The 22,629-nt window shown below is 42.7% G+C and overlaps 1 protein-coding gene across 5 annotated transcripts in view; it reads right to left on the bottom strand.

Annotated features, from left to right (window-relative positions):
• Positions 1–22,629, bottom strand: part of TENM2 (teneurin transmembrane protein 2) — a 1,030,924-nt gene that overhangs the window by 447,606 nt on the left and 560,689 nt on the right. Inside the window, exon 5 of one of the 5 annotated variants that reach the window (XM_061149488.1) lies at positions 12,147–12,162. The exons of the other annotated variants lie outside the window; for them this stretch is intronic. Within the exon in view, the coding sequence (XP_061005471.1) occupies positions 12,147–12,162 (16 nt within the window). The remainder of the gene's footprint in view (positions 1–12,146; positions 12,163–22,629) is intronic. 5 annotated transcript variants of the gene reach the window in all.

Below are 22,629 nucleotides of genomic sequence, written 5' to 3'. Positions count from 1 at the left end.
ATATTGTCACCCTGCTTATTTAACTTATATGCAGAGTACATCATGAGAAACGCTGGGCTGGAAGAAGCACAAGCTGGAATCAAGATTGCCGGGAGAAATATCAATAACCTCAGATATGCAGATTACACCACCCTTCTGGCAGAAAGTGAAGAAGAACTAAAGAGCCTCTTGATGAAAGTGAAAGAGGAGGTTGAAAAAGTTGACTTAAAAGCTCAACATTCAGAAAACTAAGATTATGGCATCCAGTCCCATCACTTCATGGCAAATAGATGGGGAAACAGTGGAAACAGTGGCTGACTTTATTTTTTGGGCTCCAAAATCACTGCAGGTGGTGATTGCAGCCATGAAGTTAAAAGACGCTTACTCCTTGGAAGGAAAGTTGTGACCAACCTAGACAGCATATTAAAAAACAGAGACATTACTTTGTCAACAAAGGTCCATCTAGTCAAGACTATGGTTTTTCCAGTGGTCATGTATGAATGTGACATTCGGACTATAAAGAAAGCTGAGCGCAGAAGAATTGATGATTTTGAACTGTGCTGTTGGAGAAGACTCTTGAGAATCCTTTGGACTGCAAGGAGATCCAACCAGTCCACCCTAAAGGAGATCAGTCCTGGGTGTTCTTTGGAAGGACTGATGTTGAAGCTGAAACTCCAATACTTTGGCCACCTGATGCAAAGAGCTGACTCATTTGAAAAGACCCTGATGCTGGGAAAGATTGAGGGCAGGAGGAGAAGGGGATGACAGAGGATGAGATGGCTGGATGGCATCACCGACTCGATGGACAGGAGTTTGGGTAAACTCCAGGAGTTGATGATGGACAGGGAGGCCTGGCGTGCTGAGGTTCACAGGGTCACAAAGAGTGGGACACAACTGAGCGACTGAACTGAACTGTATTAGATCTATGGATCACGTTATATAGTAGGAATCCACAGCTGTTTGTTAGCTTGGTAGAAAAGTTCGGGTCCAAACTCTGCTTTTTTCCATTCTGTAATTTCTTCAGAAAAGAAGTTAAACTTTTCTTTCTCTACAATCAGATTCTGAGATGCTTACTGACTGTTCCGTTTAGCACTTCCTTATGGGCAAGTGGGTAGTTGGACTGACTTTGAATAAAGACAACTTATGAACTAGGTAAATAATTCAATCTATTCCTTGAGCTTGGAAAATTTTCTTGTCACTAAAAAAAAGGAACCATCTTCTAAAAGAAACTGTAAACATTGCATGTGCTCACTGCTAATAAGGAGAATGTTTTCAGTATCAATGGAGATTAAGCTGTTCTAAGAACACGGTGTCACATATACTTTATATTTTGGCCTCAAGTCTTTAAACACGCATGTACTCACATGCATGCACACACACTCACATGTTTAATTTTCTAAAATAAAAAATTGGTTAAAAATCTGTTTCTCAGGTTCAATCTAACCTCTTTGTATTTCTGTCTTAAAGCTATGATGCCTAAGTTTTCAATGCTAACAAATGTTATATGACAGGGTCACCGATTTACTGCTCTGTACCCTTTTTAATTATGGATGGATGAAGGAAAATTTCACTGAGGAAAACAATAAATCACCAGTGAAATTATTTGTTAGTTGAATGAGCTGTATAAACAGTTGGCTTCAGGGCAGAGATTCATCTGGCATCTTTTAAGTTATCCCATATTTTTCCTCTCTATTTCCACATTAAAAGCAGGACTGGGCTTTGCTGGAATCAGCTGGGAATATTGATGGCTGTGAAGAGAGGAGGGAACAAACAATGACCTCAGAAATGTGACCGCTGAATACAATAATTTTGGTCAGCTTTTAACAATAACGAAGACAATACAGATATACTTCATTTTACTGTACTTCACAGACATTGCATTTTGTACAAATTGTGGGTTCATGCTAACCCTGCCTTGAGCAAATCCACAGAGACATTTTTCTGGCAGCATTTGTTCACTTTCTTCTTTGTGTCAAGTTCTGGTGATTTGTGCGATATTTTAAACCCTTCACCAGTAAGAAATGATTGCAACTTGTTGCAGACTCAGATGATGGCTGGCAGTTTATTTTAAAATTAAGGTATGTATATTGTTTTTTTAAAGACAATGCTATTTCACAGTTACTAGACTACAGTGTAAGTATATCTTCTATATGCACTGGGAAACCAAAAAATCATGAAACTCACTTTACTGCAATACCCACTTTAATTGTGATGGTTTGGAACTGAATTCACATCTCCAAGACATGCATGTACTCAGAAATCCTTATTGACAGTGTACTGTATGCCTAAGTCATTTTACTTAATTCTAACAACAACCCTATTTCCCTCATCAGCAGCACCACCTTTAACCTAGAAAGTGGCAAATCAAATCTAGAATTCAAGCCAGTTTCTGACTCCAACTTTGGAGCTCGCAGCTATCAAGTGTCTAAAAATTTATTCCAAGGAAACCACATTTTCTCAAAGATGTCTTTGTTTATTATTTAATTTTTAAAAAGAAAGCCCAAATTAGTGCTGGAAACCCTGATTTGTAAAGTTACCTTAAACCTATACAACACTCTTTCTCTCTGTTTAGTTGATTAAGGAAGATTTTCCAAGGCCTCTTCAAGGAAAGCAAGTTTGAAACAAAGTCTGCAAAGTACTGACTGAGATGAGAATCACAGAAAAGTGGGCTATGGCTGGAGTTTCTTGGGGATGTGACAGAAATAAGAGTAATAAGAGTTAGTTTCAACTTGAAAGTGTGGGCTGTGTCAGGACTGACAACTAACTGTTGCTATTTAAAAAAAAAATGTCTCCATCAGAGTCACCAGCAGATGCTGAGCCCTGGAAGCTTCTATGTAGGAATTCATTTAGCACCTACCCTTCTCTGATGTCCCTGCTGAATGTATCTCAAAAGTTATGAAGAATCGTGGAACGCATTCACACTTGGAACACATTCACAGCAATAGTACCGACAGTTTCCCATTTGAGGACACATAACTAGGCTTCAGACTTGCTCACTCCAGCAGATGGGCTGCCTCAGAGTGACTCTCATAAAGATTTCAGCTGGAACCTTTGTTAAAGGTACTTCAATGAACGCTCAAGCTCCCAACTTTGGAAAGAGATTTGAGTCATCAGATATTCTCACTGAAACTGCTGACTATTTCTGTGGCTCCTTACATATCATTAAGTATCAGATTCCTCATCAATATATTGATTCAGTTCAGTTTAGTCACTCAGTCGTGTCCGACTCTTTGTGACCCCATGAATCACAGCACGCCAGGCCTCCCTGTCCATCACCAACTCCCAGAGTTTACTCAAACGCATGTCCATCGAGTCTGTGATGCCATCCAGCCATCTCATCCTCTGTCATCCCCTTCTCCTCCTGCCCCCAATCCCTCCCAGCATCAGGGTCTTTTCCAATGAGTCAACTCCTAGACATTGCTTAATGCTGGACCTTATGAACTTGGGTGGGGAGAAGTGCTTGTGAGTTGGTATTTTGGACTAGTAGCTCCAGTCTATGTTTCTGATGGGCATTTCCTAATTCCCTCACTTCTCAGCCAGGTGCAAGTTCTTAAAGGGTTTCCCGGGGACGTGTCAAGGGGACCAAATCAAAGACTAGAAGGGGGAAGACAGAGGTCCCATGGGGTAGTTTTGCTAATGGCTCCCTATATTGTTGTGAGAGACAAACGATTCTTTCCCACCTATGGCAAATGTGTAAGAGCCAGACAGCAGTGGTCAGACCCAACTCTCCTTTCTGTAGATCCTGAACTAGTTGTGTGTTTTGGGCTAGAGTCTGTTGTTTTTCTTGCACTGACAACCTACTCACTTGGAAGCAGCGCTATCTCCAGAGGTTTAAATAAAGCACAAAAATGTTTAAATCTTGATTATGACTGTAAGAAAAAGTAGTATACTCAAAGGGAAAAATGGCCAGTGTGGGGAAGAACTGGAGTTTAAAAACACACACCTAAGCTATAAATTAATAATCAGATGAAAAAGATGTTTGACTTCACTACTGATCAAATAAATTCAACTTTACAAAATGATGGGATTTTTAAAGTTAACAACTATACCAATATTTTAATAAAGGTTAATGTCTAATGTTGAGGAAAGTATGGGAAATTTAGCACTCTTATATACTGCTAGGAGCATGTATAGTGAAATTCAACTTCTTGGAGGATGATTCAAGAGTATATGCAACTGCTAGGACATTTTCTTGAGGGAGTTATCAGAGATGGATATGAAACCCACATCACTTTTTTGTAATGGTAAAAACTGAGAAACTAAATATCCAACAGGAGTAGAATGCTTCAGTAACCAATGGTGAATCCATATGTTGGACCATATGTAGTCCTTAAAAATAATATCTTAGAAGAATATTAAATTATGTGGGAAATATAAACACGAGTATACATATATGTATGCATTTATGCAAAAATACACTATTTACTATTAGCAAAATTATAGTTAATTTCCTCTGTATTTCTCTTTGTACTTTTCTGAATTTAACTTAAAAAAATAAACATAAATTGTCTTTGCAGCTAATGTTATTCTACATATATTAAGATATGTAGGTATCTCTACTGGGAATTCTGTCCTTCTCTGAATTCACAAAGTTAATTACACCACAAATCCTACAGGAAATGGGGCAGGACATGTTCTTCCCTTTTTCCAGAATGTTCACACTTATTGCAGTAAAGTACCAGTATGAAAGTCCTTGTTAAAATTGTTAACAGTGTGACATTCTTTTTTTTTTTTTTTTTTGAGGTAGCTTCAAAACAAAGTGGACAAACTCAGTGATTCAGAAATCTGAAAAAGTATCACCCCAGTGGGTCCTTAAAAGAATGTGTCACATTTGTCACCACGGCTGCCACCTCAATTTGACAATCCACCAAGTCCTAATAGTGTCTTTTGAGTTTCCAGCCTGAGTTCTCTGGGGGTGAAACCCCCTGAAACCCTTTGGTGAATGGGACTGTTTGTTAGCTCCAACAGACAATTATGAAGGGCAATTAAAAATTCAAATTATGTTAATAGGCCCGAGAAAAATGACTGTTTGCAGAAATCAGTGGCAATTACCAGACATAATGGTTCCCAATTAGGCTGGAGGGGATTTTCAGTCATTCATAATTCACTATCTTAAATGTATCATAAAAAAGTAATTGTCACTTGTTAATAAAACTTACTTAAAAAACAACGTAGCTTTCTTGTACAGAAAGTAACTCGCCTCTCTTCCTCATCGGTTTTTAAAAAGGTATAGTTCTTAATTAAAAAATGTACTACAGGCTGGCTCAAAACAAAATCAAACAGTGATGAATGTGTTTAAAATAAAAAATAAAGGCCTTTCTAGGTCCCCACTTGTACTTCCCAGGGGTAACTACTGTTTTATCAATTCAGCGAGCGTTCTTCCTCCAAACCACTTTTTCTCACTCCCATTAAAAAGAGGGGAGGGGGGCTTGGGGAGACTGTCCAAGGAGTATGTTGTATTGATATTTTTAGTCAATTAAAGGTGAAAACATAAAAACATTATCTGGCTGCTTCTGTCATGTTTATTTTTCTCCCAAGGTTTTTGAGTTTTCATTTTCATATTCACACGCAGCTTCCTTTACCCCTCGGACTAGAGTCAGTATTCATGCGTGGCCTTACAATTCTATTCTCAGGCAACGCCATTTGCTGTATGAATCTCACTGCACATGGGATGTGATTCAAGGACTCTGACCAGTTGGTTCTGAGCTGAGCTTTATCCCTGGTGCTTCAGGGAGAACAAAAAAAAAAAAAAAAGCACCAAAAGAAGAAAGAGAGAAGGAAGAGGGGCTGGGGGAAGGGCAGAGGGTAACTCTTGAATAAAGGATGAAAGGAGTGGGTGTTTCTCTTGCTGAGTACCCATCCTATCATGCCTCTCTTGTCTTCTGCCACAGATCGTGCTTAAAGAATGACAGCTGCATTTTCAATTTTCTTGCCCAACCTGGGATACTTGGCTACAGCTTCAAGTCTCAAACTGCAGTGCTGCAGCCAACAGAAAGACAGAAGCAAAGATACGAATGAGCCCTCCCTGTTCCCATGCAATGAAAGTTTCACTCTGGTGAGTCACAGTCCAACAGTATTTCCAAAAACTTCTCTAAAAGGAAGCTCCCGGATGCTCTGAGCCAGGCACTTTATAGACATGACCTTACTCCATTTTCACCATCCCCCTATGAAGAGGGCATTTTTATATCCCCATGTTATAGGTGACAGCTCTGAGAAATCAGAGAGGGTCCATACCCTGTGAGTGACAATAAGTGGCAGTGCTGACATTTGAACGCAGCTATTTCTTCATCCGAAGTCTGCATACATTCCCCTCAACACACTGCCTTTCTGTTAACATTGTACGGACACAACTCACAACTGTGAGATGCCACAGGTGATGACATCTCAACTTATGACTGTCCTGTCTTTCATGCTCTCCACTCCATTGACCAGTAAACCATCTCAGACATAGTTAAGAACATGACATCAGCCACACATACACAAATGATCCCCATCTTGAACATTTCTCAGAAGTACTTGGAGCAGGCAACTTGCTTTGAGATACTAGGAAAGCAAGCAAGCACCTACAGTGCCCTTCATTGCACCCAGTCTTAAAAGCAGGTAAACCCGCTTTTAGGTTAAGGAACCTCCATACATTTCATATTATGACTGCCCATGGCTGGCTGCCCCCTGGCATTCCCATTTCAGCTCAAAGTTTATCTTCCAGAAATGTTTTCCCTTCCTACCCTCTAAAGCAGAGGATATAAAGTACCTGTTACTCTCCATCGCACCCTTATTTCACTGTGTTTCAAACATCACTCACACTCTGTTTTTGCATGTTTTTTATTGGTTTACCTGCTTCTGTCTGTCTCCATTTACTGGAATGTCAGCTTCAGGAAGGTGAGGTATTTGTTTAATGGGTTTATGACTGTATCTCTACAGTAAACCCAGTGCCAGGCACACAAAAGTGAGACCAGCTGGAACCTAGGACCTGAGACCACTTGCAGCAGTACTTACGCCTGGACAGACATCTCCTTGAGAAACAAAACACAAACTATCAGGGACTGAAAATAACTGCGTGCACATGCAACTGGGGAAATTATGTACAAGACACAGAGAGCCCAGAAAACCCCAGTGACACTCCTGAAAAGCTGGAGCAAAAGCAGGGTTAGAGTGCGAAAGGGAAAGTGTCAGCCGCTCAGTTGTGTCCGACCCTGCGGCCCCAGGGACTGTAGCCTGCCAGGCTTCTCCGTCCATGGAATTTCCCAGGCAAGAATACTGAAGTGGGTTACCATTCCCTAATCGAGGGGATCTTCCCGATCCAGGGATTGAACCTGGATCTCCTGCACTGCGGTGGATTCTTTACCATCTGAGCCATCAGGGAAGCCCTAAAAGCAGAGTGTCAGCAGGAAAAGCAGGGTACTGCGCATGCCTGCTGCACACACCACCAAGGGGTGGGCACACCGTCCAACCCACCCCTCTGGTCTGATCGGACGTAACTTTACCTTCACCCCATGTAAGGAACCAGCTCAACCCTCCTCAGCAAGTGAGCAGTGAGCAAGGGAAACTACTACTTGTTTGTGCTCTCCTCCTGCTGTAGCAGGGGCCCCAGTAAAGCCTTGCCTATGTTTCTTATCTGGCCTCCTATCAATTTTAATTGATTAAGAAGACTGAGAACCCTGGTCAGTAACAGAAATATGTCAAATGAATGAATACATGCTTATAAAATCAAGCATCTGTCTTCATGAATGGTTGAGGTACGGGCTTTTAGATGTGGGACTTTCATTTGTAAGAGTCCTAGGAAATAGGAGCAATTTGGTCATTAGGAGGATATCACCTGGTGTTCATGGAGATAGAACTGAGAAGAAAGACAGCGGTGTGGAAAGGAAGGGGAAACAGTGAGCCTCTTTTACTCGGCCCCTTACTGAGGTGGACTAGAGATCTCAGCGTCTCAAAGTGGGAAAAGGAAGCATCACCATCACTTCAGGTGGTGACAGACTGGCTGGACCTCATGGCTGGTACCTTGACAGTGGGGTTGTGGCTCCGTTTCTGGGCTGGAGTGCTTTTCTCGTCATTAGGAATGTTTCACGCTGTCAACTCAAGGCTACTGATTAGGTAAAGACTGTGAGGTGATTTGGCTTAACTGGTCAACATGAGGAGATGAGCTCTGGACGGACACCATGAGACGTTCATCGCTAGAATTTATTGTGGGGTGGGATCTGACTGCAAACACTACCCACTCCAGGGCCAGGCTCCATTCACACTCTGTGTGTGATTCTGTTTTCCTTTTGATTTGGAAGACTGAGGAAGTTTTCACCACCAAAGGACACGCTTCCGAGTGTTCTGAGTCTTAAGTCCCCTGAGTATTTGATTCTATCACTGGTCTGGATTGTTTTTCCTTGTACAAAGTGTCCTGTACGTGACTTACAAAGTAAAGGTGATTAATTCTATTTCTGTATTTTAAAAAATGTTTCAGTGATATTTGTGGAACAATTTTACCATGAACTGTTTAAAAGGAATTATTATTATTACTATAAAAGTAATAAGTGCCATATGGAAACTGTAGCAATAAAGAGGAAAGATACCTGTTTCTCATTCCCAACACGCCTGCTTCATGGACCACTCCTTCTCCTAGTCAACCTGCTTTCTAGATATAAACACTCTGGTTTGTTTTATGTCCGGCAGTGTTTGTTGTATGTGCAAAAGCTTAACAATTGGCTTTCTAGAAAAAAGTTCTGGTTTATAATAGCATTTGCTTATTTCTGTGGGGTCAATACATCCACCATGTGCAATTTTCAGCTGCAGTAGTGATGGAATCGGGAAAGGGTGTTACATAATCAACGCTACATGACAATCCAAGCCAGCTCCAGATCACTACAGCATGCTCCTCCCACATTATCTGTACTTCTTTCCCTTCCCCTCTCTTTCCCTCCTTCCATTCCTCCCATTCTCTCTCTTTCCCTTCTCTCCATCGTTCCTTCGTCTATCCACATGTATCTGCACATAACAGACATGCATGAGTCAATATCTAACACACACATGGGGCATTCTATTCTGCCAGTTTCACTTTTTCACCTGGTATATTGCGGCTCTGTATTTTGAAAAGTTCTGGACCCTCCTTGTAACTGGAAACGCTCTGTGTTAGCTCAATTGCGAAGCAGAGCATCACCTGGTCTACAGATAACTCTGTGAGCATGCGTGTCCCACACACTGGCTGTCTTCTATCTATTGTAAAAGGGAGTAATTCATCACTGGGCAGCAGGTTCTGCTCAGATGGTTTATTGTCCTGACCTCATTAAAAGCATGTAATCCACGCAGTGCCGTAAATCCATGCCTCTAAATACTTTCCTCTTTAATTTTTTAATATTGCACACATGAAGGGAAAGGTTAAAGCCAATTAAAAGAGATACAAATACCATTATTACTGCCCTGACAAACAGTTAGTTATTGGATCTGGTCATTCTACTTTAGAAAGCCATTATTTTTGTTCCTGAATGAATTAGTAATCAAGCTGTTTATTGACTTGTCTCATCACTGAGACACTAAATTTTTTTGGGGGGGAGGGGTCCATTCTCTGTCTCAATTGGCATCATTTCTCCACACATAAAAATTAAAGACAACTTAAGGTCTACGCACAAACAATAACAGCACAGCTGCGTGTAGAAACCCACACGTGGACGGTCATCCAGAAAGGGGAGAGACACTCAGTTCAGTTCATTCTTATGCAACGAATAGTTGTTACTGTTGTTCTTGTTTTCCCCTCCCAGTAAGGCTATTATATGCTACTGACAGATGCTTAAAAGCATTTAGGGCTGAAAGAACTGTTAGGAAAATTGCTGCAAAAGGATTGACAAATGATGATCTTTCTGTCCACAAGGTTCTTATTTGCCGCGCAAAATTGACCAAAAGAACAAAGGAAAAGAGGAAGAATCATTACTCAAGAAACTGGGTATTGTTTTCTGACACAAGTTCATATTTTCCATTGCATTTGGCCAAAAACGTGACTCTATTTATGAAAAGCCTGCAGTACTCTCACCGTATTAGACTTTTTTGGGGTGTCCCTTGGTCTCTTGTCTCTCTCTTTCATTTCTCTGTGAGTATGATGTGGGCCCCACAGGACCTGGGATGACCTGAGGATGTATAGGAGGGGATCTGAAATCTGACCACCTTGTTTATTTAATTGTCCATCCACAGTATTTTGTGAGACTCAGTGCTAACCACTGTTTCAGAAGAAATTCATCTTCACACCCTCACATCCATTAGAATTTATACAACTCATGATTCACGTTAAGTGGTCTATCACTTCTCTTAGCATCTCACTGCTCCCTCCTTTGAGAGGTCAAAGTCAAGAACTTAAAAAGGAAAACCTAGAGAATACTACAGAATTACACTTTTTCCCCCCCCCAGAATGACACTTTCAAAGGAAGAGAACAGAAGCATACACATTCATAAGGAAACCTTAAACAAGACAGAGAGAGTATAACAGGAAAGAACAAATATGACTCCATATTGGACCTGTTTCTTTTACTTTAAACTTTGTTTTTTTTTTTTTTTGCTACAAGTTAAGAATGCCACCAATAGCCTAAACTATACAGGAGAGCCCATTCTCCAGGCTCTGGCTTTAAAGGTGTAATACTTTTCCATTCTTATAGAGATTAAAAAGTTGCAGAATAGAGAACAATATTTGACTTGTTGGAGGTTTATAGGAACATCAGGACCCGATCTTTGTGAACAGCTGCAAAAACGAAGGATTCAGACACCAAGAAGTTTGCAACAACCAACCACACCCCTCCTCCTTCAATATAAAAGAAGCTTGAATTCTAACTCCACTAAGATGATTCTTTGGGACACTAGTCCACTGTCTTTCTTGGTCTGCTTGCTTTGTGAATACAGTTCTTATTCCTTGCCCCAACAACTTGTCTCTCAATTTATTGGCCTGTTGTGCGGTGAGTGGTGTGAACCTAGACTCAGTAACAAGAGGATGAAATATTTTTAACTTAGGGGATAAAGCCATAGAAACAATAATGAGTATTTTCTATATCATCTGTCCTCTGGAAAGGCTAGAAAGGGGGTTCTCAAAGTGTGTTCCCTGGACCAGCAGCATTACCATCATCTGAGAATCTTCTTAGAAACGCAAATTTGGGGACCCACCCCATACATATGGAGTTAGAATCTCAGGTTGGGGCCCATTAATCTTGTTTTAACAAGTCCTCTGGGGGTTTCTGATGCCTGCTCAGGTTTAAGAATCCTTATTCTAGGGAACAGTTTTCCCGTCCATGTAGCCAGTGATAATCTTCTGAAGGCGAGTCGACCAATTACTCCTGCGGCTGCTTCCACACTGTACCACACACTACAATGCTTTACACAGATTTGTTTACATGGCCTGCTCTCCTGCTAGACTCCTTGAGGCCACATGCTGTATCTGACTCACTTCTTTATCCTCAGTGCCCAGCCAAGAGCCTAGACCAAAGCAAGCGCTTAGGATATTAATCACAAAAGAAATGGCTAGATAAATCCCAATGAATGAAAAAGAAAACAATGGAAGTATGCAAATTCATTCAAGTTATTAGTTCTAACTTGATAAATGACATCCATGTCTAAGTAAAAATAATGTTTTGTTTCCTTCAAAAAGGAAAGAAGGAAGAAAAAGCGGTCACAGGAACATTCTCAAGCAACTTCTAATGGGTTCACCATTTATCCTCCTGAGGAAGCAAGAAATAATTGAATACATCTCAAACTAATAGCCTCTTGTAAAGTGTGCTGACAGTCCAGCTGGTCCTGAATATTCTTAAGATGGCTTCACATTCAAACAGGGCCCATCGGCCCATCTGATGATAGACACTCACAAATTGAAAGTTAACTAAATATGTATGTGTTAGACGCTCAGTCGTGTCTGACTCTTTGTGACTCCATGGACTGTAGCTTGCCAGGCTCCATGGAATTCTCCAGGCAAGAATACTGGAGAGGGTAGCCATTCCCTTCTTCAGGGGATCTTCCCAACCCAGGGACCGAACCTGGGTCTCCTGCATTGCAGGTAGATTCTTAACTGTCTGAGCCACCAGGGAAGCCCCTATCTAAACATGGGCAATAATAAAACCACAAGAACTACCATTTAGTCCCTTGGTACTCCAGTCTCCCAGTATGTGGGAGGGTGGAGGGAAGTTCTTGGAAAGAGGAGATACCCTGACGCCATTCTGATTGCCTCTCTGTAAGGAAATGAAAGACCTGGAGCATGGAGTCTTCAGCCCTTCATAGCTTTCACTGACACTCTAAAGGGAAAGTGAAAGTCACTCAGTCATGTCTGACTCTTTGCAGTCCCATGGAAATACAGTTCCTGGAATTCTCTAGGCCAGAATACTGGAGTGGGGAGCCTTTCTCTTCACCAGGGGATCTTCCCAACCTAGGGATCAAACCCAGGTCTCTTGCATTGCTCATTCTTTGTCAACTGAGCTATCAGGGATGCCGACATTCTAAAGGTATTCTATTTAGCCTGTATCTTCTACCATGGAATTTACCACAGCATCGCGTACAATATGGTCAAGGCCTACTTTATGAAAATGTCCTATGCCTGACGTTATGTGAGGCTATGGTATCAGATCACCTAGGTTCTAGTCCAGGTTCCAATATTTTCCAGCTTCTTTAGCTTCTTCTGAGTCTCAGCTTCCTCATCTGCAAAATGGGAACAATTGTGATACCTGAGGATTAAATAAAAAACTTACATATATAATACATATAATTCACATATAAAGCATACCTATCTATCTAATGAGCCAAGTGTCTGACACATAAGAGCTTAATAAATATTACCTATTATAATTAACTAATATTATTATGCATTCTGTGCTACCAGGACTTCTTAAATCGAAATCCATGGGTCTCTAGAGATCTACAAAATGGACAATAATGTGTCCAAGAGCTCCCTGAAATAATCTGCAAAACATCTCACGTTTGTCCATATTCCTTTTCTCTGGGCATACGGCCCAAAAGTTTAATCACATTCTCAATGTGATCCATGGCTTCTAAATTGTAAAAAAAAAAAAAACAAACTCACGGTGTTGGGGATTTTAGGAGCCAGACCATATTCCCAATAAGCTGGCAAACCAGAGAACTGAGATAGTTTCTCAAAGGTGGTAACTTCCTCTAGGGTGTGATGTGTAGAATTGTGATCTCCATTTTTAATTCCACATGATATGTGTTTATTTTTCTTCTTTCACTTCGTAACAGGAAATAGCATTTCAAATGCATTCCACCACGAGGAGAGACAGTTAATTTTCACCTCCAACACCCTCAAGATTTAAGAAAATAAGAGCGCTTCAATCTACCGCTCCTGACCTGTCAAATACAACATTCTCAGCAGCAGCCACAGTTAGTCTTAAGTGCTCTTCTGTTTCTGATGAGTTTCTCTTGATGCTATCAGCTTGGGTGACTATGTAAGCAAGGCAGATGTGCAAAAACAACACTGGATCATGAGCCAAGAGCACTAGGGTTTGCTTTTGAACCCATTCCTGACCACCTCCCTAACTTGAGCAAGTGGCTTCTCCTGTCAGCTTCTCTGATTACTTATCAGTCAAATAGGAATTAATCTCTATAAACATTCTGCAACTTTTTGTCTCTACTGAAGACCCAGATTTAATACTGAAATGGTTATACTAGGCTGCCATTTTTATATCAATTGACTAAAAAGGATTTAATCACAAAAAGAAAGTTACCTTCTCGTTTTGAAAATCTGAAAAAAAAAACTTTGTTTCACCTATTTGTCAATCTATGTGGATAGACAGATAGATGAAAAATACCATTTATTCTGGCTACAGACAGCAAATGCTGTACATATGAATTCAAAGATCCATTACACAAATATTTATTCAGTACTTATTAAATGTCAGTTACTTGAATAGGATTGGGGATAGAGCATTAAACAAAAACAGTTGCTGTCTTCATGGACATGATGGTGGTGCCAGAAAAGGAAAACAACTGAAAACACACATGCATCTAATGGTGGCTTGGACAGTGAAGAATCTGCCTGCAATGCGGGAGACCCGGGTGCAATCCCTGGGTTGGGAAGATCCCCTGGGGGAAGGCAGGGCAACCCACTCCAGTATTCATGCCTGGAGAATCCCATGATCAGAGGAGCCTGGCAGGCTATAGTCCATGAGGTCACAAAGAGTCGGATGCAACTGAGCAACTAACACAATAAGTGCTGCAAGGATAAGCTAGATCCTGAAATGTTCAATGGGGGAGAATGAATGAGATTAAGCTGTCAGAGACAGCATATGAGCTGAGAGCTGGTTGTAGCCAACCCCACAAAGAAGCAACAAAACTTGGTGGCAAAGAGGAGACCTCAAGTTAGCAAGACCCAGGGCAAGGCCCTTGATCTCCCTTTGACTCATTTCCCTATCTATCGAATGGAGCTGATAAGGAGATTGATTTAGCCCATTAGAAATTGTGAGGATTAAATGAGCTGCTAAGGAAAATTTGTTTGGGATGAAGCCTAGCATTGTACTAATGAAGTGGTATAAAATAAACATCAGACCAAGGTAAAAGCACAAGCTAAGGCCCTGGGGTGGGCAAGAGCTGGGTATGTTTTAGAAACTGCAAAAAGGCTGGGGCTCTTGGGTGAAACATAAATGGGAAGGTAGAGGAATCTGAAACTTGGGGGATGCTGAATCCCATGGCAAGCTCAATGCCAAGGAAGTGGAGAGTTTTGCCATGTCCCCGGTGGACCTCTGAAGTTCATTGCCCCAAACTTAGAATATTATTGTCTCTAATTTGCCTTTTGTATAGTTCTCTAATTCAATGATTCTATGAAATACCTCCTTCCTCAAAGGGAACAGTTTCTTTAGGTAAGAAGTTTTAAATAAAGAACCCCCATTTCATTCATGCTCATTAAACTGTTTTCCCCCCCACCTAGATCCCTGCAATAATAAATATAATTATATCCATCTTTAATGACTTTAGTTTCTTGAGCTGCAGGTGCTGGAATACTGTATTTATTAACATATTTTAAGCCCTTTAAAAAGACTGCATTAATTCCTATGATAATTTGGTACCCATAATACATTCTCTGTTCTGAATAGATGTTAATCACCACAGAATGACTGATTTGCCCGTGTAGGAGCTGAGCCACGCTCTAACTAGTAGCTAGTAACTTTTTAATTCAATATTGTCACTGAAACTGTTGATTAAAATTTAGTCGCCATAATTGTCCTTGCCCCCCTGCCAGCCCCACCCTCTGAGGACTCAAACCAAGAGAGAACAATTGGATTCTCTGCCACCAGAGATGAATGAGATAATTTTGAGTGTTTGTATTTCTAGTAATACTCTGCTTGGGGGAAAAAAAAAATTCTGCTACGGCCAGTTATTCTGAACCGTTTTGGGTCTGTGAGCTGTAGGAAAGATGGTGACTGCAGAGAAACAGACACTAACCCAAAAGCCTGCATGGAGGAAGCTAGCAGGACCACCCCTTGCCCCCTCCCCACCACAACTCCTTCTGTCTTGAACAGGAGGGACGTCCTTAACTGTGTGTCAATTTCTGTGTGGTGCGCTGGGATGTGTTCTGCCAGAATCTCAGCGCCCTGCCAAGTTCAACTGAAATTCTTCCTCTTTCTTTGGAAATAAAAGCAACAATCCCATCATAAAATTTGGAGGAAAATCAATGCGGACACACAAAGAAACAACCATTGCATGTGCCCAGTTCTGAGATAACATCTCACTGAGTCACATAAGAGGGATCAGAGAGACACCAAGATGAGCCCTCATTTACCTGGAGCTCAGAGAACTTTTGGAGGAGGAAATGGAAACCCACTCCAGTATTCTTGCCTAGAGAATCCCATGGACAGAGGAGACTGGGGGCTACAGTCCATGGGGTCACAAAGAGTCAGACAGGACTGAGCACCGCACAGCAGAGAACTTTAACTTGTTCGGGGTCACACAGCTAGCAAGGGGCCAAGCACCAGAGTCTGGGCTCTTACCTTTCAGCCACACTGCCTCTATAATCAATATGTCAATCAACTGGCCATGGGGGAAGGGCATTGAAAAGCATAAAGAAATACATAATGCACTGTTATGTGTCTGAAAAACTCTTATTTAAAATAAGAACCTAACAGCTTTCCGTTTCTGGTGGCTTAGAGGCTAGTGATGGGAAGTGGTATTATTCAGCTCTTCGGGGAGCTAAATCTCTCTATGACTGTCTTCCTCCAGCAGAATCTGCTGAGATAGGGAGAGAGGCCAAGCTAGGAACAGACTGGCTTCTGTCTGCCAACATCCTGCCAAGGGCACTGGCTCCGGAGGCAGAAGTGGAGACTGCTGACCTGCTCTGCAAAAGCATAATGGGAGAAACACTGAACTTCTGGTCAGTGAGGAAAGAGAGACACACAGCATGGAGCTTGGTGGGCAGGTGGAGTAGGTAGACAGATCATTATTGACTTTGCTTCTTAGAGCTTCAGAGATTGTTTCAGAAGGGGGTATGTGGTAATGCTTCAGTCATATGCAACTCTTTCATGACCCCATGGACTCTAGTCCGCGAGGCTCCTCTGTCCATGGGATTCTCCAGGCAAGAATACCGGAGTGGGTTGTCCTGCCCTTCTCTAGAGGATCTTCCTGACCCAGGGATCAAACTCATGTCTCCTGAGTCTCCAGCATTGGCAGGCAGGTTCTTTACCACTAGCTACACCTAGGAAGCCCTAAGAAGGGGATAGTGGGCACGAGTGTGTGTGTGTGTGTGTGTGTGTGTATGTGTGCATATGTGTGTGTGTATGTGTGTGTGTGTATGTGTGTATGTATATGTGTGTGTATGTGTGTGCGTGTGTGTATGTGTGCGCACGTGTGTGTGTATGTGCTTAGTCTCTCAGTCATGTCTGACTCTTTGTGACCCCATGGACTGTAACCCGCCAGGCTCCTTTGTCCATGGGGCTTCTCCAGGCAAGAACACTGGAATGCGAGGAGGGCATCAAATATTCCAAAATCCTCTTTTGGCTGGCATATGAAACCCCTCAGTGTGCTCTGCACAGAGGTCTTGGGCAGCTGACTGTTTGCCTGTGTGTTTGTTTGCCAGGTTGTGATTCCTTTTCTGCACGTGCCAGGAGAAAGGGGCCAAGCTCTACAAGTGGATCGACGTGAAGCGGAGAGAAAGGAACTGGTGCCGGCACTGTGATAGGCCAGGCCGCTGGACCCTGAGACTCTGGGCGCTGGGTGGCAGGCCTGGGGAAGGAGACGAGAGCAGGAGCCCAGGGAACCCGGGAAGGCACAGCAGTTGTGGCTGGTTTGCAGGACTAGAGTCTGAGTTGATACCTTGGTCAAATTAAAAAAAAAAAATCATTATTAATATTATTCTCAGAGAGTTGAGAAGTATTGTTATCCACTCTTCAGACAGATAAATTAGGGAAGGGCCAGTCACTCGAAAAAATTCACATGTCAGCACCCATCCTTCAAACCAGCCAGAGAGCCAGGGCCCAGGCCTGGGTTGCTCATCGCTGGCCCGGCTCGTAATGCCCAGGGAGCCCTAACAACTCGGGAGGCAGAGCCTGCGGGATGATGGATGGGCTCCCCTGGCTGGTCTCTCTGGGATGCACAGCCCACAGACTGGCACGCATCTGACCTGGGGCCAGATGCAGGTCAAGTGGTAGCAGGGAGTCAAGGTCAAGGCGATCGCTCGCAGCCTGCTTCCCACCACCCCGCTCAGTGGGGGCTGCGTTCTCAAGACAGCGCAGAACCTGCAAGGGTTTTCTAACAGCTGCACGAGCTTTTCTGCCATGACTGGAGGGTAGAGAGTTATGCTGCTGATGAGAAGATACAAAAAACTGAATACAAAGGAAAAATGCCCCCAAACCTCCTACCACATGGGCTAAGCATATGTGTGTGTGCTCAGTCAGGTCCAACTCTGTGGACCTGGACTGTAGACTACCAGGCTCCTCTGTCCATGGGATTCTCCAGGCAAGAAGACTGCAGTGGGTTGCCATTTCCTTCTCCATGGGCTACACACAAAGGCCCTCATTAGCTGAGACAGGCTGATTGTACGTGTCTTTATCTATGAGGTCGGCATTTCAACCTGGATTTCTGATTCCACCTCCAGGAGCTTTGACTCCATGAAGGAAACCGAACACACCCACCACTACATAAATACCTATAAAGCACAGGCAAACATAGACATATGTATTTTGACCCTCCGCCCCACAACCAGAATTCCAACTGAGGGCACTTGAAAGCTAGAGAACTTTGGAGACACTGTCTTGAAGCACACTGTTTATGTCTGTGGAAACGTGCCTCTCCAAACTCCTTTCAGATCAAAAGCTAGTTGGATTTGAGCTGGAGGGTGAAATCTCTTTGCAGACATCCTCTTGTCCACATGTGGAGGATGCCAGCTTGCAGACTCCAGGCTCCACCTGGGACCTTCGCATTTAATTGTTTGGTTCACACGGTGGCAGCCAGTGCCATTTTCTTTTTTTTAAAGTTGAGTTAGGAATGGAAGTTGCAAAGCTCAAGAGTTCTCCCCTAATGCCCAGTGTCCGGCCTTCACTGTGCTTACTGCCACGAACAGCTTGGTGGCTTTACACTTTTAAGAGAGTGGCCCAGACTGGAGGGTATGGAAAGCCAAAGACCAGGAGGGCTCCACCCGCCCATCTAGTCCAATCCCTTGCCTTCATCGTGCCCTGTGTACCAACCTTCCTGGACTGAGCACCTGAAGCCATCTGCCAAAGTGAAAGTGAAAGCTGCTCAGTCATGTCCGACTCTATGCAACCCCATGGGCTGTCGTCCACCAGGCTGCTCAGTCCATGGAATTCTCCAGGCAAGAAAACTGGAGTGGGTTGCCATTCCCTTCTGCAGGGGATCTTCCTGACTCAGGGATCGAACCCGGGCCTCCCGCACCTCAGGCAGATTCTTTACCATCTGAGTCACCGGGGAAGCCCACATTGGCCATTTTCAGGGCCCACAAGACCCTACCCCACGTCTTCCAGGGGAATCTTCCAGGCTACTTCTCTTGATCAACAGCCTCTACCACGCCTTTCCTGACCTTCTTCCTCTGCACCCATCTGGTGCCTATGGCCGTTCAAGACTTTCCTTCCTCAGCACCAAGGACTATGCCTTGTGCGTTTCTGTTGGCCGCCTTCCCCCATGAGACAGGAGCTCCTTCAGGCTGGGGACCACGTCTCATTGGCTTTTCCCTCGGGTGCCTGTCAGAGCGCCAGCACAGAAACGGGCCTCAGAAGAGGCGCTTTGAAGGGAAGAGAGCCACCAGTGCGATCGGACGGTGGTCAGAAAGGGATTACACAGGCAGCAGGCCTCCTCAGCCGGGGGACTCTTCAGGGTGGGGTTGGGGTGCCATCAAGGCAGTCAAAGATAAGCTGCCTCCCCGACCCCACTGGATCTCAGCCCTTGGACCCAAAGGCTCTCCTGGGGAGTGGGTGGTGAGTAAGCACAGACCAACCTTCCTGCCTTCCCTTCTGCCCCCACGTCAAAGCAAATAGGGCTCCCTAGCAATCCAGGCTATTCCTTTGTACCCACCCGCATTCCAGAATGCAACCTCCAGGAGAGTTAAAAAAAAAATCAACTCAAGAAAGTATCTGCTGCTACTTAGGAGAGGGTTAAAACAATTTTTTTTTTTTAAGGTTAAAAAAGCTACTTGCTCTTTAGGTCAGTCACTGTCGTAACGATTTTTCTCTTGCCATATGCTCCTCTGAATTGCATTAATGTGACATCTCTCGCTGAAGCATCTGGTCTCAGCCACTTCAAGGCGCACAAGAAAGCACACACATTCAGACTGAGTCTATAATAACACAGAGAGGTGTTCGGACTCCTGCCATCACAAAGCCAGATACCGTACTCATAAAATTCTATGCTGGTCGTGCTGGATAAAAACACTCCAGAAATGGGGCAAGAGATAATTCAAATGGAATGGAGGCAGAATCTGGGGGGAGGCTTTTGTATGTATGTCTGTATGTTGTGTGCATATGTATGTGTATGCATGTGTGTATAAACACACACCTGTACACTCTCACACATGTTTTATGAATTGGTAATCATCTTCATGGCTCAAATATAAAGTCTTCTTTTCTACCAAAAGAAACTAAACATTGAAAGCATCAGAGGAAAACAGAGCCTCACCAATCTGGACAGGGAGGTAGGGCATGTCTATGTTTTAGCACTTGTAAATACAAAAAGGAAAATCTTCCATCACAAGCCGAAGGCAAAGTGGCATTATCAACCACCAACCACATGTTTCCCACTAAGAAAAGGAAAAAAAAAAAATGTACTGGCAAGCAATGCCATACCAAGGATTTCTTCTTTCTCACTGGTAACAATCTTTGTCAAACAGATACATTACCTTCAATTTTCCCCAAACATCACACCCCAATTTCTTAAATAGCTCATTAAGAAAAAATCCAAGTGGGTTAAATAAAAAGTTTACTACATAACAAATGAGACTGCGGCATCCATTCTTTTCTTGTCCTGAAGATCCTTGTGCTCATTTTGTCAAAAGCACAAGAAGAAGAAATGCGATTGCATTTGTGCTGATGCTAAATGTTAATAGATTTGCCTAAATGCCTGCTAATAGCCCCCCTAAAATTAGCTAGACTAGTAGTGCATGCCTAATGTGGTGCTGTTTTTGTTGTTTTACTTGCATTTTTGCTTTTTGGTCGTCGATCAGAGGTGGGGAAAGGCCCCTAAATAAAGCAAAGGTCTTTGGGTGTGAAACATTTCCAAGTGTCACATGTGAATTCTGCAGAAAGAACATATATTCTGCAACTATCCCAGAGTTCTGACATTCTGTCATGAAGGTGACAAATCCTAGTGCTCTAATGTTTCATTAAATTAAACATGAAATGTTTAATGTTTTGTTAAATTAAACATGAATCTGTGACTCTGCACCCGAGAACCAGGGCCTTCTATCAAGCCCTCACATTCCTCCAGGTCACTTTTTGGTTATAAAAGCCGAGTTTTGTTTATTGGGAGTATTGTATTTCTCTCTGCAGTTAAAACGTACTTTATCCTAATGCACTTATAAATAAAAACCAACAAGTGACACAGTTTTTAGGTGCTTACAGCATTTCTTAAGTCAGGCTCACAGAGAACAGCTTGCAGACAGACCCTTAGCTAATTCTTTATTACATTTTTTTCCCTTTCAAATATTTACCATCATGACTGAGAGTCTTCCAGAGTGCAGAGGTATTACATTTTCTCAGGTATCAAGCCCATTTCACAGACAGGCTTGCAAATGGCTAAAGAATGTGAGGCTTGCTAGAAAATAGTTGAAACAGATCTGTAAGACCATAGATTTCAGGCTAAAGCAATCTCAGTAAACTGTCCCCGCCTCATGTCCTTTTCTACCATGACAAAAACCAACAAGGTAAACAGAGCAAGACAAAACAACAACTCTGATTTAGGAATGTATTTCCACAAGCAGAGAGGCCCATGCAGAGCTCCTGTGACTACTGAATAAAACTTCTGATGAAACCCCTTAAAGCGGCAGGTAAACACACCAAGGGCGCTTTCGGGAGAGTGAAATGAAGCTCAGACCAAAAAACATTGCTCCTTTCCGACCAGTTCAATAAGATGGTTAAAAGCATAGGATCAGACCACAAGCAAAATTTCCAAATGTTATTTTATAAAACACATTTGGATGATACTTTTTAAACAGAGGGGAAAAAAAACCCACCAACTATATAGCAACTTCAAAGGGAAAAAAAAATACTCATGTCCCAGAATGAAACTGTCTGAATATTTTTACATTTTTTCTAGTCAATTTAAGTGGGTTATACCTTAACCCACTTAAACAAGGTCCCATCACTGTCAAACCAGCAATAGCAGAAAGAACCATCTCTCTCTCTCTTTTTAAAAGAACCATCTCTTAAATGGCAAGTTGCACAGACCCTTCCAGTCCAACCAAACTTGATATCTATACTTTTCTCTTTGTCGACACACCAGCTCCTATCACTGGCCAGAAACTGCAAAATAGTCTGGAAGTGGTACCACATCTTTGCTCAGATCTCCTGCTCCCGGCTAGTTCCCCAACAGGTAGAAATATTTTTGACACTTACCATTCTGAAGTTTCATGTCTGTGAGGCAAACTAAATAAATGAAACGGATCCTGCTTTAATCTTCTTTTGTAGACCACAAATGCCTTAATCAAAAGGAAAGACAACACACACACACACACACACACACAAATGTTCCCTGAGGTTCTTTCTCTCAACCCCCAGAGTATAAGCAAGGAGGAGTCATCCTTCTTTACTGAATGGCCAGAATTTGTACCTTAATATCAACAGCAGAGAATTCTTTCTAACATTCCACTACACCATCCTCCTCATCCCCCATCTCTCCCCTCACTTCGATAATTTGTACCCGAGACAAGGCTTAAGTTGTACTTTAAATCACAATCTGGAAACGCTTCAGTTGGATATTTGGCTTGGCAGACCTCCTGTAAAAATCCCACGTAAAGCCACATTTGTTTCTTTCCTGCAAATGAACTGTGGCGTTTGTGGTCCCTCTGGCTCTCGCCAGCACAGACTTCGCCTTTCAATGAGCTTAAGTCGCAGGACTTCATTTGGGGTTAGCTGTCCCGCAAAGCTCATTTGGCTGTTACACCATTAAGGCGAGAGGCTCTAAAAGGCAAAGCAAGATGCTTTTAACTACGTTGGAGGGGCCAGTCGTATCTTGTTAGCAACAGCTGCGCACTTA

Source organism: Dama dama, chromosome 9 (assembly GCF_033118175.1).
Source record: "Dama dama isolate Ldn47 chromosome 9, ASM3311817v1, whole genome shotgun sequence".
Taxonomy (NCBI): Eukaryota; Metazoa; Chordata; class Mammalia; order Artiodactyla; family Cervidae; genus Dama; species Dama dama.
This window is presented reverse-complemented; position numbering and strand designations above follow the sequence as displayed.